The sequence below is a fragment of the Kwoniella newhampshirensis genome, chromosome 5, assembly GCF_039105145.1.
Source record: "Kwoniella newhampshirensis strain CBS 13917 chromosome 5, whole genome shotgun sequence".
Lineage (NCBI taxonomy): Eukaryota > Fungi > Basidiomycota > Tremellomycetes > Tremellales > Cryptococcaceae > Kwoniella > Kwoniella newhampshirensis.
In genome coordinates, this window is record NC_089959.1 from 855,294 (window position 1) to 868,700 (window position 13,407).

Below are 13,407 nucleotides of genomic sequence, written 5' to 3' on the forward strand. Positions count from 1 at the left end.
AACACAAGGCAAGTTGGATCGTGATGTCGAGGAGGGAAGATAAGTCAATTTGAGGATGTTGACAGACTGAGAATGTCGAGTCGAGAGACTTTGGCATTGAGGCGATGGAATGAGAGTTGAAAGTTGGAAGTCTGGTTCAGAGATTATTCGAAATTTATAATTTAGAGCAAGAAAGAAGGGGTGGTCCGTCGAGGTCAGGGTGAGCTGCAAAGGATTTGCGCCCTTTACTCGGCAACGGGGAGGTCCTCCTTGGTGCAGTCCCTGTGGAAAACCGTAAGGTCAGTATAATTTCCTCGTCTAAAAGCTAGTCGGTACACTTACCTGGCAATGTGACCGGTCTCCTGGCACTTGTAGCACTTCTTGTTGGCAAGAGCGGCTGCCTCGTCTCGAGGAGCAAGACAGTCTCGGGCAAGATGGTTCTCACCGTTGCATCGGCTATAAATTCAATCAGAAGGTCAATTTGCTACGACTCGCTGGTGTACAGCAGGATTTAGCACTCACTAGCACTTGACAGGGGTACCGTCGGGGTTCACAGGGGCACGGGGTCGAGCACCGAAACCGCCGGCGAAACCACCTCGGCCACCTCGGAAACCACCGAAGCCGCCAGCGGTGCACTCACGGGCGATGTGGCCTGGACGTGAAGTGTTACGATCAGTCTCGATCATCTGTGACAGACAAGTAAAGCAAGCCAGACCCACCAGCTCGACCACACTTGTAGCACTTCTGGCCAGGAGCGAAAGCACCTCGGACGGAGGGGCAGTCGGACTTGACGTGGCCTGGAAGGATTCATGTCAGCGACTGTCTGGCGGTGCATCGGTATGATTGCGGTCAACAGATTGCGAAGCAAGAAGTTGAGGTGGAAGGGAGAATGAGCATGGGCAACGTACCAACACCACCACAGGCGTAACACTGCTTGCCGTCAGTGGACCTGGGCTGGGGACAGTTGGTGGACTCGTGACCGGGCTCCCTGGGGATGTTCATCGTTAGTGACTGCTGTCGAGATCGAAAGCGGCTATCCAGACTCCCATGCGAAAGGACAAAGGAGCAGAAGAGGCAGACTCACCTGCAGTTGTAGCAGAGACGGCCGGGAGCCTGACAATTCTCGGCAATGTGACCGACTAAGCATGACAGGTGTCAGAGGGTGAACAGCAAGAGTAGGATCGGAATGATAAGTCGACGCACGGTTGCCACACCTGAAAAAGAACGAAGGTCAGTCAGACATCTGTGTCGAGCATCACCGTGACAGTTACTCACTTGAAACAACCTTGACGGGAACCGGGGATAACAGCGGCGCCGCTGGATAGTCGTATCAATCAGCAAACTTCGACATGCATAGATGGTGTGAGTGTGTGCGTGGACATACAACATGATGACGGTTCTGTAATCAGTGACAATTCATCAGTGTCCGTCTGCTTTGGCAGCCAAGGGCTCGCAAGATCGACTCACGTTTTTTTTGGGGTTGATGGGAAAAAGGGGGGAAGAACTTCCTCAGAGGATACAGCGGCTGCACAACTTCTTCTTGCTTCTGACAGACAAGACAGGACCTCCGCACTTCCTCCTTCTCAGAGTCGAAAGTGAGTTTGAGAGTCGAGAAAAAAGGTTGGTGGAGGAGAAGGAGTAAAAAAAGAAAGGATGAAGGGGGTTTGCAAGATAAGGGATGTCTGGCGGTTGGCTGTTTGCTGCTCAAATGGGGGGGAACGAAAAAACAAAAGCACATGAACACGAGGTGCCACTAGCGGCGCTATTGTTCGGACAACAAAAGAGGGGGGTTCATTATGGAATGATAACAGTGGGATCCGAAAAGCCACGCCATCTGGTGGACCCCCAAGTCATTTCAATCACACGTGGTCATGTTTTCCCCTGGGATCCCAGGAATGAAACGGAGTGAATTAGGCCGAACAAGCGCGTTTCATGTTCAGGATTGAAATGATTTGGTTGGGATTTGACAATCGACACGACGAGGACCCTCAAATACAGTCGAAGAAGGGTGAGAGGAAATGATCCCAGTCTTTTTGTGGACCAATACACAATATAGCATGGATGGTAGGTATACCAACAGATAGATCGTCAAGAAGACGAAAAAAAAGCCGACATGGTCTATAAGGGTATCCCAAGGGTAATGAGATAGTACTCGAGTGGTGTATGCGTGGACATACAAGGCGGAGAGCCGGAGATGGGCAGCAAAAAGTGATCGATGGAATCCTAAACGAGGTGTTCAGTGGTCAGGTTTCATGCCAAGTGGCGCTAAAGCTAGCACACAGCCTTTCTTTTTATAAACTCAAAGGTTCCAAACAAACTACACCGCTCACTCATCAGCGACCCTCACGGCCTCACGCGTCACACTTCCTAACACACAACTGCAAAGCAACCACTACACTACCTTTTGATTTTCATTCCTTCATTCCTTCCTTTCTTCATTCATCTCCCCCAACATCAACAACATCAACAACATCAACAACAATACCCCCAATTACCTTTGATCTCTTTTTCTCGTGAAAGACGACCAAATCCACTCGTTCATCACACTTTACACTCACTGAACGGAAAATCAAAAATGAACTTCAAGACCCTCTTCGCCGCCCTCGCCCTTCTCGGCACTGCTCTCGCGCAGTCCAACGGTGGTATGACCGTCAACACACCTGTGAGTGGATGACTTATCAGCCATGTACTTTGAACATGGCCTTTGATGGTATGCGTGCTGATTGGGTGTCATTCTTCGCACACTTTGTAGCCGTCGGTCACCGTCTGCCGTGAGTTGTTCATATAAGTCTCCGTCAATCCGTGCGCGCGCTGATGTGTCTCAACCATGCAGAGCCCGCTGCTCTCTCTTGGTCCGGCGGTAAGGCTCCTTACATTATGTGAGTACAGCTTAATCGACCAGCTTCCCATCCAGCTACGAAATCCTACTTGCTGCCTTGAGACCGACCTCGGATGAGAACGCGCTGTGCACGGCGCATCACGCGTACACCACACTGAGAGCGATCCTCCTTGGGCCCCACTGTCGCCATACAAACACTGCCTCTTTCGCATACCTTTACACGCCACCGTTTAATTACAATATGGGGCGATGCTGACTCTTGTCATACCCAGCGCTATCATCCCCGGGGGTCAAGCTTCCGCCGCTGCTCTCGAGACCGTCAACGACTCCACCAGCGGTAACTCTCTCACTTGGAAGGTCGACGTTGCCGCCGGCACTTCAATCTCCATAAAGGTGACCGACGCGGACGGTAACATCCAATACTCTTCCCCTCTCGACGTCCAAGCGGGCGGTGATAGCTCTTGTGTCGGTGCTTCCTCTGCTGCTGGCGGTGGTGCGAGTGCCGCTGCCGGACCTTCGTCCGCTGCCAATTCTGCCGCTGCTGGACCTTCATCCGCTGCTGGACCCTCTTCAGCCGCTAACTCTGCCGGTGCCGCGCCTTCATCCGCTGCCAACTCTGCTGCGTCTGGTGCTGCTTCCGCTTCCAGGACCACTGTCACTGGAACGGCCTCTTCTGCGTAAGTCAGCCCAACTTGTAATGCAGATAGCTCGAGCGTTGACTGACTTGCCCCTTCCCATTAAGCGCGTCTGGCGCTGCTAGGGCTTCCGGCTCTACGTGAGTTGCTTTCTCATTCTTTCCCAAATCGAGAGACCGCCCAAATTGACCACTCAATTTACCAATACTGTAGCCCTGTCTCTTCTGCCGCCGCATCCACCGCTTCCAACTCCGGCGCCTTGCCGACTGGCGTGCAGATCCCAGCTGTCATCCTCGCTGCTGTCGGCGGTGTCGCTGCTCTTCTCTAAGACGCTTCGGGATGAATCAATGGCCATCCTCTCTCGCATCCCTCATTAGATCCCGCATATTCTGCCCAATCACTTACTTGACGGACAATAGAATTCAATTATCCATCGCTCAGTTTTCTTGTACATAACATGAATCTAACGTTACATGACTGGTTGTGCAATCTCCAGAGCCTTGCAGTCATTTTGTCCAGAGTGCTTCGTGAAGCCCAACGAAGGGCAGACCCGACCCAGCGAGGAAATTGTATCCACTGCAGTCACGATAAAACGGATGATACATGTTGATTTCCATCTGTGACTTTTCCGCACCATCTACGACTGACTAAACCCCATACTCCTCTCTCAAAGCCTTCTTCCTAACTTCTAATAAAACCTTCGCCATCTCATCTTTCGTTGGCAAGGTCGGGAACTTGAGACTTTCCGCATCTAGGACGTTCAAGAAACTCATAGCTTGAGCTTGAGCAGCTGCAACGGCCGGATCCACCGTTTGCGCAGCTCCTTCAGACGTGGAAGTGTCAGTCTTCGCCTTCTTGGCTGATTCAGTGTCGTCTTTGATCGATTCTGTCTCGGTTTGCGTCTGTTCTTTGTCAGGTTGGCTTCGAGCTTTTCGCTTGCTTTTCGTCGCTTTGGCAGGTGTGGGCTCGACGGCCGTGGCAGGGTCGGTCGCCGGGACAGGAGGGGAAGTGGACGTGGATGAGAGTGGGTACGAAGGAAGATCGGTGCTTTCAGATTCGACACCAAGGACTTGAGCAGTAGCTTGGACGGCTTCTTGCCATTCTGACAGAAAACAGTGATCAGCACGGTGATAGTCACGTATCGAAGCGAGTCGTGACGACAGATGTCGCTCGAGTTACAGGACTATCTCGGAACATAAAAGCAAACTAACCTTTCCTGGCCAGCACATCCTCCTCTTCAGCCAAGTCGACGTCCATCTCATCCTCATCGCCATAGTACGACGGACCCTGATGTCTGAACATCTGGAATGAGGCATTTCGAGCCGATTCTTCAGTGGCTTGTTGGGCTATTTTGGGCGACGACGTCAGTGACCAGTAAGATAGAAAAAAAAGATGAAACGGGAATGGCGAGACTTGCACTCACCTCCTCTCGTGAACAGTTCTTTCACTCCTGGTAGGTCTTTGGCTCGACCAAAGTATCTGTGGACACAATTGTCAGCGATTGATCGAAGAGATTTTCGATACTGATTCACTACACCCGGCGACAAGCTGAGCGGGCTTTCCAGCCGAGCGATCATCACAACAAGATAGGATGCTGATTTGTCCATTCTTCTGCCCCATATTCCTCCACGACGAGCCTTTGATGTCACAGCCACCAAACACTCACTTATACCCCCTGGTCCCCGGCACTTCCCGCCCATCATCATCCGTCATAGCCACATTGCCTCTCTTATAGTTCGCACCTCCGAGACTGACAATCTGGTTCTCCCAATGTCTCTTCTCTCTGAAGAGGGCGTTGATCTCGTCGTTCAAATCGCGGATCTCGTAGTCCCCCAAAGAGACTGCGAGGGTAGTCGAGTAGATCAGCTCGAGCGCACGGTATTTTTCCATCGTTCACTGTCGATCGCCATATTGAGCGTATCTCAGCAGTCAAATGCACGAATACCACATCTGACGCCGTGATTTCCTTCCTCGAGAGCTCGTTCAGACCTCGCTGTCGCGCCATCGTCGAGCCTTCTTCTCACTGAATCCAACATCCGACCTCATCCAGCCGTCACCCGTCGATCACTCGTCATATCCACACATTCAGGCCAAGAGTTCCATACCAATCTTCCGCCCAACCCCAATCCGTGGCTAAGACCAGAAAGACAGGAAGACAACTCACCATCCTGTATCTTCGACACCTTCCTACTGATATCCCTCAAAATATCCCCTCTCCACCGCTCACATTCCCTCAAACTCGTCACCGAGCTCGCCATCCTCGGTCTTCGATCGCCCTTGATCCGATTCCCGAGGCCCATATCGATCGCTTGTTGTTCGCGGAATCGATACAGCATCGATTGGGCTTTTTCGGAATTTCGCGCCATTTTGAAGAGGTCACTTTGCGTTTAATCAGAGGACAGGGGGCAAGTATGAGTGGGGTCAGATCTGAGATCGTGTGCGTGTCGAGCGAGTCAGCGGTCGAGGCAATTGGTTACAGTCGAGTCCTGCTTGAAAGATTGCGAGGGTGTTAAAAGTAGTTATCGTCGAACAGTTGGGAGACAGTCGAGACAAGAGCGAAAGCGCATCAAACATTAATTTTACGTAAGCAAGTATATAATGTGACTGTCTTTCAGCTATGATATCTTCTTGGCCATCTTCACTGCCGCTGCTCATACTATCGTACCTCTCGCAGCCACAAACTCAATGCAATTCACAGCTATAGCTATATGGAATATGACACAACGCGACGACTCTCCTTCACTTGACGTTTCTCTTTTCACATTTCACCCCTCTCCGCCTGCGTCTTACTCTTCGTCCGAGTCTTGCTCCTCAAGGAACTGTACGTAAAACATCGTCAGTCAAAGTACCACGCTCAGACATCCGGTGTCACTCACATTCACGAGCGCCTCTGTCACTTTGAGGAAGTGCTGTTTGCCATTAGGCTTGGCTCCCTTCTGATGCCAGTAGATGATAGCTTGGTCCGAAACGACATCGGCATTGTAGAACACCTTGAGGATCTGGGGAAATGCCTTGATGATTCGTGTGTCGGTGTAGCAGTAGACCTGGACAGCGTTGATGAGACCGACCTGTGCTTTAGCACCGGTACAGAAGGCTTCGAGCACCGGAGCGAATTTCTACATATTTCGAATGTCAGCGCTGAAGAGCGCATACGAGTTGCTAGAACACTCACGGTAACGTGTTGAACAACAAATGCGTCGACCTGGTCGGCTCGTGCAGTGTAATCGATAGTCTTCATGAGACCTTGCCAAATCCAGTCGCAGAAATCTGCTGCTTGAATTGACTTTTCAGTTTGTAGAGTTTTGAGCGACTCGATGATCTGCCAGAACGGGTTATGACGGGTCAGACCAAAGAACATCCCTTGCATTTCGAACCACTTGATCCTGAACTCACCTGCTCATTACTTTCCTCTTCGTTGACCATTCTCTCGACCGCCTGAATGGTCTGCTCTTTCACTTCTCCCAAGGCCAACTTGGCATACCAATCGATGACGGGCTGCAAGTTTTCCTTTTTGAAATGTGCTTCCAGATGTGCTCTATCCCTCGTCTGGATGGGGAACACCAAGAGAATATCTTTCAACCCTGATCTTCTGATGGTTCCAGCCAATTGATCAATCGTTTGACCTCTCGAGAGATAGGTCTTGATGAACGCCGTAAGGAACTCGAGGGCGATGTTGTCCTTGACGACATGTTCTTTTGAAAGGGATTGGAAACATCTTGAGGAGCATTGCAACTCAATGACGAGGAGAGCGATAGACTCTGCTAATTTTGCTCGAGATTCGGGATCCCATTTGGACAAGTAACCCAACAGGTCAGGCAAAAAGTTTTCTTCGAGGGGCTTTTGGAGATATTTGTATCGTTGGATAACTCTCTTCAGCACTTCCACCATTCCCTTGACTCCATCTTTCCATTCTTCATCGTCCGTCTTGACGATGTAGACGGGTGATCGCTTGTCATCGAGATAAGAACCTCCGGGTTGAAGAAGTCCACCGACGAATAAGAGCTCGAAAAGCTGTTCGTAGTACTTGAGGAACTCGAGAGTCGATCCGGCTTGGACGAGCTTGGTAGTGAGAGCTTCGGTCGTGATCGGAGTGGGCAGGAGGGCGAGGTGGAGAAGAAGGGCGTCTCGGAAGGCTGGGCAGAAAGTGTGTCAGTACGAGTGCTCCTTTCGCCTTCACATTTCTTGCCACTGGCATTCCCTGCACGCGACTGTGACGGCGTAGACATCTGCACTCGGCAATGCGCTCTCTCCCCCTCGGATTCCGCCACGTCTTCGTCGCGTTTGTGCCAGTACGCCAACTGTCTTCCTCGCATTGTCCATCATATAATGACTCGAAGGCACGCCACCAGATCCTCTCAGTTCGGCGAGGATCCTCCATCCGCGCGTTCCACAACCCATCCTCTGACGATTATATGTTCATCCTCCTCTCGCTCTCTCTTTCCGACTTGGACGCACACGCAAGGTTTCACAGGCTCGCTCCACTCGCTCGCTACTCACCTTCCGGTTCAAACTTTGCAGTCGCCTTTGCCTGTCCCTTTCTCTGCTTGATCCTCACCCCCGTCAAAGAGGGTTTCTTATCTTGTTGGGAAGTTGCGTTGAGAGCATTACCCGACGGGTTGGAAGACGTAGGCGTGTGAGACATACAATGTAAAGTGGGGGATGTTGTCTTTTGGTGACGATTGTCCTAGTTTATATATCAGGTCAAGAAGAACAGATTGTAGGTGAGTGAGTAGTGAGTGGCATTGTTGGAATGAGATGCGAGAGGTGGTGGAAAGCGTCAGTTGCCGGCGTTAAGTCAAATGTGGCACACAAAATCGTACGTCATCTGGCTTCTACTGGAGTAGAAAAGGGATCCGGACAATGCATGTATGATCTAAGCGATCCTATGTATAAATGGTAGTGTACAGCTATGGTTACACAATAACAAAATGACGGACCCCACGGTAGACCAGAAGAGAGAAAAGAGATATGACGCATCCCCAGATGGACCGATTATACTGAATTATAAACCCCAGCCTCCTTCAACAAGGTCTTTCGCGCCTCCTCTACCACTTTGGTGATCATTGCTTTCCCGCAAGGCTTGGTCAACCACCCATCCATACGACATCTGCAAGTGCCGTTATCAATAAGGCTTGTACACCTTGAAGTTGGTCGATGACTTGAACACTACTCACTCGACTAAACCTTTACGCTTCTCTGCTTGGCTCCCTAACGCTGTCACAGCGATAATTTTCGCTCTCTGTCGCGTCGGGCTGTCATGCTCCACGGCTCGCATCTCGATTGCCGCTTGATATCCATCTTTCCGTGGCCTGGAGTGAGGAACTCAGCCACGATTATGCAATTATGCAAGCATCTACGAAAACAGGAGACTTACATGTTGATGTCAAGCAAAACTGTTGCATGATAGGGTCGTCAGGATATGAGATGACGCTTAATCACGGAACACTCACCAACGACGGGACCGGAAAGATCCTTGAACAGATCCAAAGCTACTGCTCCATCTTCTGCCTCGATGATTCGTACAGGCTGCGTTCAAAAGTGTCAGTGTTGTTTGCGTGTGGGAGCTCTGACAAGTCACTCACCATTTTTGAAGTCAGAAGTCTAACCAAAATCTTTCTATTGATTACATTATCCTCGACAACCAAAACATTGACTTCAGGGTCAATAGCATCATCCGCTTCGCTGCCAGCATCTGTATTACTACTTTGCGAGCTCTGTGATCCACCGTTAGCTCCAGGTGTCCTGTCTTCCTGAGTCAAGACTGAGACGATCGCCGCGGATTCGTTTGACGATGTCGCTCCAGATGACATCGCGGAAGATTTTTGCCTCAATGGCTTCGAGGTGAAATAATCATCTATCCGCAAAGTGGTAACTTTGTCTTCAAGTGTGACTGAAATTGACTTTGGTATCACTGAAGGTGATTGATCTGAAAGCGGGTGACGAGAAGGAAAGTCGTCGGATGAATACGGGGTCATTGTATCGAAGTCTTTGCCAGTATCATTTGCTTTGCGTTCCTCTTGACTCTGTCTCCTATCTTTCACTTTTCCGTGTCGATCGAGGGAGTCCGGCGTGTTGATCGATTGACTATGGTGATTGGCGCCGTTGCCGAAATGCTTTCGGAGCCTACTGGAATGATTCTCGAACAGACTTTCACGCAAGACTGAAGGCGTCGCCGGTTTTCTGTACCGTCGAACATATTTATTAAGCTCGCTAGATAACTGCACAACGCTTGAGTTGGCCTCATGTTCCTCGGCGACAAGATACACTATGTCGTCCGTAGTCGCAAGGTGCAGCATATCGCGGCCTTCTTCCTCATTCTCTTCAACAGCACCGTTTGCCACAACCAACTCAGCCTCTTGGACAGATGTGACGTCGCACCCCAACTTCTCATACTGTCTTGCCAGGCATTCACCGAGTTTGACCAGACCGACAGGTCCGTTATTTCGATCTGAGAATCCCACTAAGGCGACCTTGCGTTGTACTTCCATTTCGCCGCCTTGATTGGCCAACTGACGAAGCTGTGTAGCATCGGCAGATTCAGGACTGACCGCATCGGGTGACTCGGGAAACGGAATTGAGCGTATTGGTAACGGAACATCAACCTGGACGATAGTGCCAGCTCCAGGAGCGGACTCTATTTCCATACAACCACCCATCAAGTCGATGATGCGGTAGGCAAGATGCACCGAGAGACCTGTGAAGAATGAAGTAAGCATAATGTTACGGTAGGGAAAGATTCAGACGTACCGCTTCCCGTCGCATATGTATCCTCCTTCGCCCATGGCTCGCCAAGCTTGTCCCGCACAAAACTGCGATCCATTCCCTTTTGAACAACACGTCAGCAATGAACGACCAAAGTGACCTTAGTTGGGCTTACTTTGCCGTTGTCTTTGATGACAATACTTATTAGCTTGGTCATTGCAATCTACGAACGTCGTCGTCAGCAAAAATAAACCCCAGAATCATATCACGCACGTCCTCGCATCCTTCGGGAGGTAAAAGATCTGGTATGTCATCGACAATGATCTCTACACAGCCTTCATCATCGAGAAATTTGTATGCGTTCGCCAGGATTTTGGACAAGGCTCTGCGTGGGATCAGCAAACACGACACAAGATGCTACTCACCTTCTCAGAGCACCGCCGGCATCTTCGGACACCTCTTCGCCAAGTAGAGGAGGGACAATTTCAAAGACAGTCTCCACCCGGCAATCCGGTTGACCATTGGCTCTTCTCGATTTTCGATCTTCCTCAATAGCCTCATTGACAAGTTCTTCAAACATCACCTCCAGAGAGCTTTGCGATCCTGCCTGAGACGCCGCCAATGCAGGCCCATTACCATCACCCAGCGTGGCCACGTGCTCGTCGCCTCGCATGTCGAGGAAGCTGAGAATGTTGTCGACGATCCCGTGCAGAGTCTTGCCACTCGTGTCGATGGCGTCGAGAAAAGGAAGGAGATCTTGCACTTGATTCGCTGTCTTCTCTAATGTTGGAGGAGAGGTCGCTTGCGCAAGATCTATCATCGATGATCGAAGGAGTTGAGTGATTGCCAATATCTGATGTAAAGGTGTTCGAAGCTCACTGAAGGAGGGTCAGAATCAGGACAAGCAGAGTAGCTATCATTCACTCACTGAGCCTGAAGGTTACTGTACGAGATCTGGGACTGCTCTATCCCTCTCATAGTCCGAATCGCCAAAGCAGCCATTATACAACCTCCCAGAATACCCACAAACGATAACCCTGTAGTGCTCGATTCCATGAACGATGCAGGTGGTCTATTCCAAGTGGCAAACGCAGCAAAACGCATTTTACCATCGTATGCCATGAAAGGCATGCCCAGTACCGTCTCGCTTTGATCGGGCATAAGAGCCATGATCCGCTGGGATAGGTCGTCTGCGCCTTCTTCTCTGTCCCACCAGAACTGTCTCGAGGAGAGGTAGGATTTGAGGAAATCAGCCAATGTTTGTACGGCACCCGCTTCATCGAACCCAAACTCTGTTTGCCTGAGAGTTGACATGCCGAGGATAGGTATACCTTTATCGTTGGCTCGTTGAACGTAGTTGACTACCGCTTCGACGTCCTCGGGCCATGGCTTTCCCTGAAGGTAATCGTTTATGATTCGCTCCTTCGTGTCGATCTTAGCTTTACCGTGTTTCCCTTCCATAGTTCCGCTGTTTCTCCGAATGAACAACTGATAGTCTTCCATGCTGATGAAGACGACGGAGTCCGCCTTGAGCATCTTGCGAAGCGTCGACGCGGCGTCCTCAAACAAGTCTTGGTCTGCACGAATCGCCTTCGCCTTGTCATCTTTGCTACTTTTCGGCCCAGATTTAGAGGCGAGCGGAGTAGATGTGTCCGGCTCTCCTCTTGACCCAACAAAAGGGTGCGAAAGCACTTCCGATCGATCCTTGTCTTCTTGTGTGGGGTTTTCGTCGGCAAGAGAGTGGTCTGGCAACACAGATCGTCTCAGAAAATTGATGCTGTCTGAATACATGGCACTGGACCGTTTCGCGGCGATTTCAGATTGCTGTCACAATTTGGTGAGCTGGATCTCACGAGTCGATCAGTCACTCACTAAGGTGGCCAGCTGATAGACCAACATGTTGGCCAGTTTGACTAACATTGATTGTTCTCGGGCATCAAAGGTGTCTCTCGATTGCTCATCATAGATGCTCAAGGCTCCGAAATCGATCCACGAACCATCTCGCCGTTGATATCTCAAGGAGGTCGACGCATAAAACTGGCCGTTAGTCAAATTTGGTTGCAAAGCGTAACTCACCTTGAAGGTCTTGCCGCGACACAGTGGATTGTTCTGGCATCGCCAATCCTTTGTTTGATCCGCGATCACGAAGCATTTTGTCTCGGCCATAGCAACGACATGACTAGCTCCGCTTTCGCTGGCGTTGCGGATCTCGGGACTTTCAAGAGCCTGGAGCGACGAGTCAGCAAAGATAGGATTTTGCGACTGGACCCACATCTTCCGAGTATGCGTATTCTTTGTCATCGTGCAATATTGAGATCAGAGCCTTGGTAGAATTGAACATCTAACAACGAAAATCAGCGTTAGGGCCCACTGAATAGAGATAGACCGATCTCGCTATCTATGTGTCGAGATGGATGGTACGGCGTCGGAGGAGATGATGAGCTTACCAACTGGGCCATCTCCGCATACTTCGCCAGGACCGCCTTTCGCCAATCTTCCTCCTCTCCAACGAGACCCAAACGGCGACTGATGAAGCCTTCGTATCAGCATCGGACAGCAGGCTCATCTGGTTCATTCGTGACCCACATGATGCGTCTCCGTTGAGATCTAGTGACCAGACACGGTGATGGTCCCGGTAACCAGCCATGTTGCCTGTAAAACTCTCTCAATCTCCATCTTTCGTTCGCACCCGACCTTATGTCATCCTGGTCTTCCGCTTGATCTGAAGACGCACGCGCGGGGGCTTTGATGGTCGCCGCAGTGTCGAAAGCCAGTAGAGGGGGCCTGACTTGTTGCTTCACTTCTTCAGTCGGGGTGTCGTCATCGTTCTCGACTAAAGCTGGGCTTTCTAGGGGTCTTTGGGACGACGATTGAGATGAACCACTCGGATAGCCCATACGCTCTTCCAAGGAATCGTCAGAGTCACCGTGATGTACTAATGGACGAGATGGGGGACGATGTTGTGGTGAAGGAGTGCGACTTGTACTCGATGAAGCTACCTTTTCGTCTCTGTCGCGACCGTATCTGTAAGGACCGAAAGGGGGGCGATCAGAGATGGGAGACACTCATCCCCCTAGACTACCGAGCTCACGCTTTCAAAGCATTGTCCCATTGCACCTCTGTGACGGGTGCCACCTCGTGACGAGGAATGACCGAAGCCATTTCTGCCTAATCGGTGTGCGCCGTGCGTCGAAGGAGCCACAGAAGATGAGGTGGATGACGCCGGGGGGCTGTTCGATTCCCTCTAGTACG

At 50.8% G+C, this 13,407-nt stretch overlaps 5 protein-coding genes across 5 annotated transcripts; 1 reads left to right on the forward strand and 4 right to left on the reverse strand.

The window, feature by feature from the left end:
• Nucleotides 1-224: 224 nt before the first annotated feature.
• IAR55_002893 (uncharacterized protein) lies at nt 225-1,368 on the reverse strand (the record flags this gene model as incomplete). Its single annotated transcript, XM_066946004.1, has 9 exons — nt 225-261; nt 322-435; nt 502-631; nt 699-776; nt 888-967; nt 1,064-1,118; nt 1,183-1,193; nt 1,255-1,296; nt 1,364-1,368. The coding sequence occupies 9 exons, from the start codon at nt 1,366-1,368 to the stop codon at nt 225-227; spliced, it is 552 nt and encodes a 183-aa protein (XP_066803505.1).
• Nucleotides 1,369-2,554: 1,186 nt separating this feature from the next.
• IAR55_002894 (uncharacterized protein) lies at nt 2,555-3,781 on the forward strand (the record flags this gene model as incomplete). The annotated part of the gene is made up of 6 exons (XM_066946005.1): nt 2,555-2,641; nt 2,732-2,750; nt 2,813-2,858; nt 3,091-3,495; nt 3,561-3,593; nt 3,667-3,781. 6 exons carry the CDS (start codon nt 2,555-2,557, stop codon nt 3,779-3,781), a joined length of 705 nt encoding a protein of 234 aa, XP_066803506.1.
• Nucleotides 3,782-4,100: 319 nt separating this feature from the next.
• IAR55_002895 (uncharacterized protein) lies at nt 4,101-5,819 on the reverse strand (the record flags this gene model as incomplete). Its single annotated transcript, XM_066946006.1, has 5 exons — nt 4,101-4,555; nt 4,665-4,799; nt 4,877-4,932; nt 5,120-5,294; nt 5,618-5,819. 5 exons carry the CDS (start codon nt 5,817-5,819, stop codon nt 4,101-4,103), a joined length of 1,023 nt encoding a protein of 340 aa, XP_066803507.1.
• A 420-nt stretch (nt 5,820-6,239) lies between these two features.
• Nucleotides 6,240-8,095, reverse strand: IAR55_002896 (uncharacterized protein; the record flags this gene model as incomplete). The annotated part of the gene is made up of 5 exons (XM_066946007.1): nt 6,240-6,272; nt 6,330-6,569; nt 6,626-6,772; nt 6,847-7,586; nt 7,951-8,095. The coding sequence occupies 5 exons, from the start codon at nt 8,093-8,095 to the stop codon at nt 6,240-6,242; spliced, it is 1,305 nt and encodes a 434-aa protein (XP_066803508.1).
• Nucleotides 8,096-8,445: 350 nt separating this feature from the next.
• On the reverse strand, nt 8,446-13,317 carry IAR55_002897 (uncharacterized protein; the record flags this gene model as incomplete). The annotated part of the gene is made up of 15 exons (XM_066946008.1): nt 8,446-8,560; nt 8,628-8,762; nt 8,828-8,846; nt 8,904-8,979; nt 9,036-10,147; nt 10,201-10,276; nt 10,331-10,378; nt 10,429-10,538; nt 10,594-11,033; nt 11,084-11,979; nt 12,028-12,381; nt 12,428-12,496; nt 12,603-12,681; nt 12,742-13,179; nt 13,247-13,317. The coding sequence occupies 15 exons, from the start codon at nt 13,315-13,317 to the stop codon at nt 8,446-8,448; spliced, it is 4,038 nt and encodes a 1,345-aa protein (XP_066803509.1).
• Between the last annotated feature and the right edge of the window lie 90 nt (nt 13,318-13,407).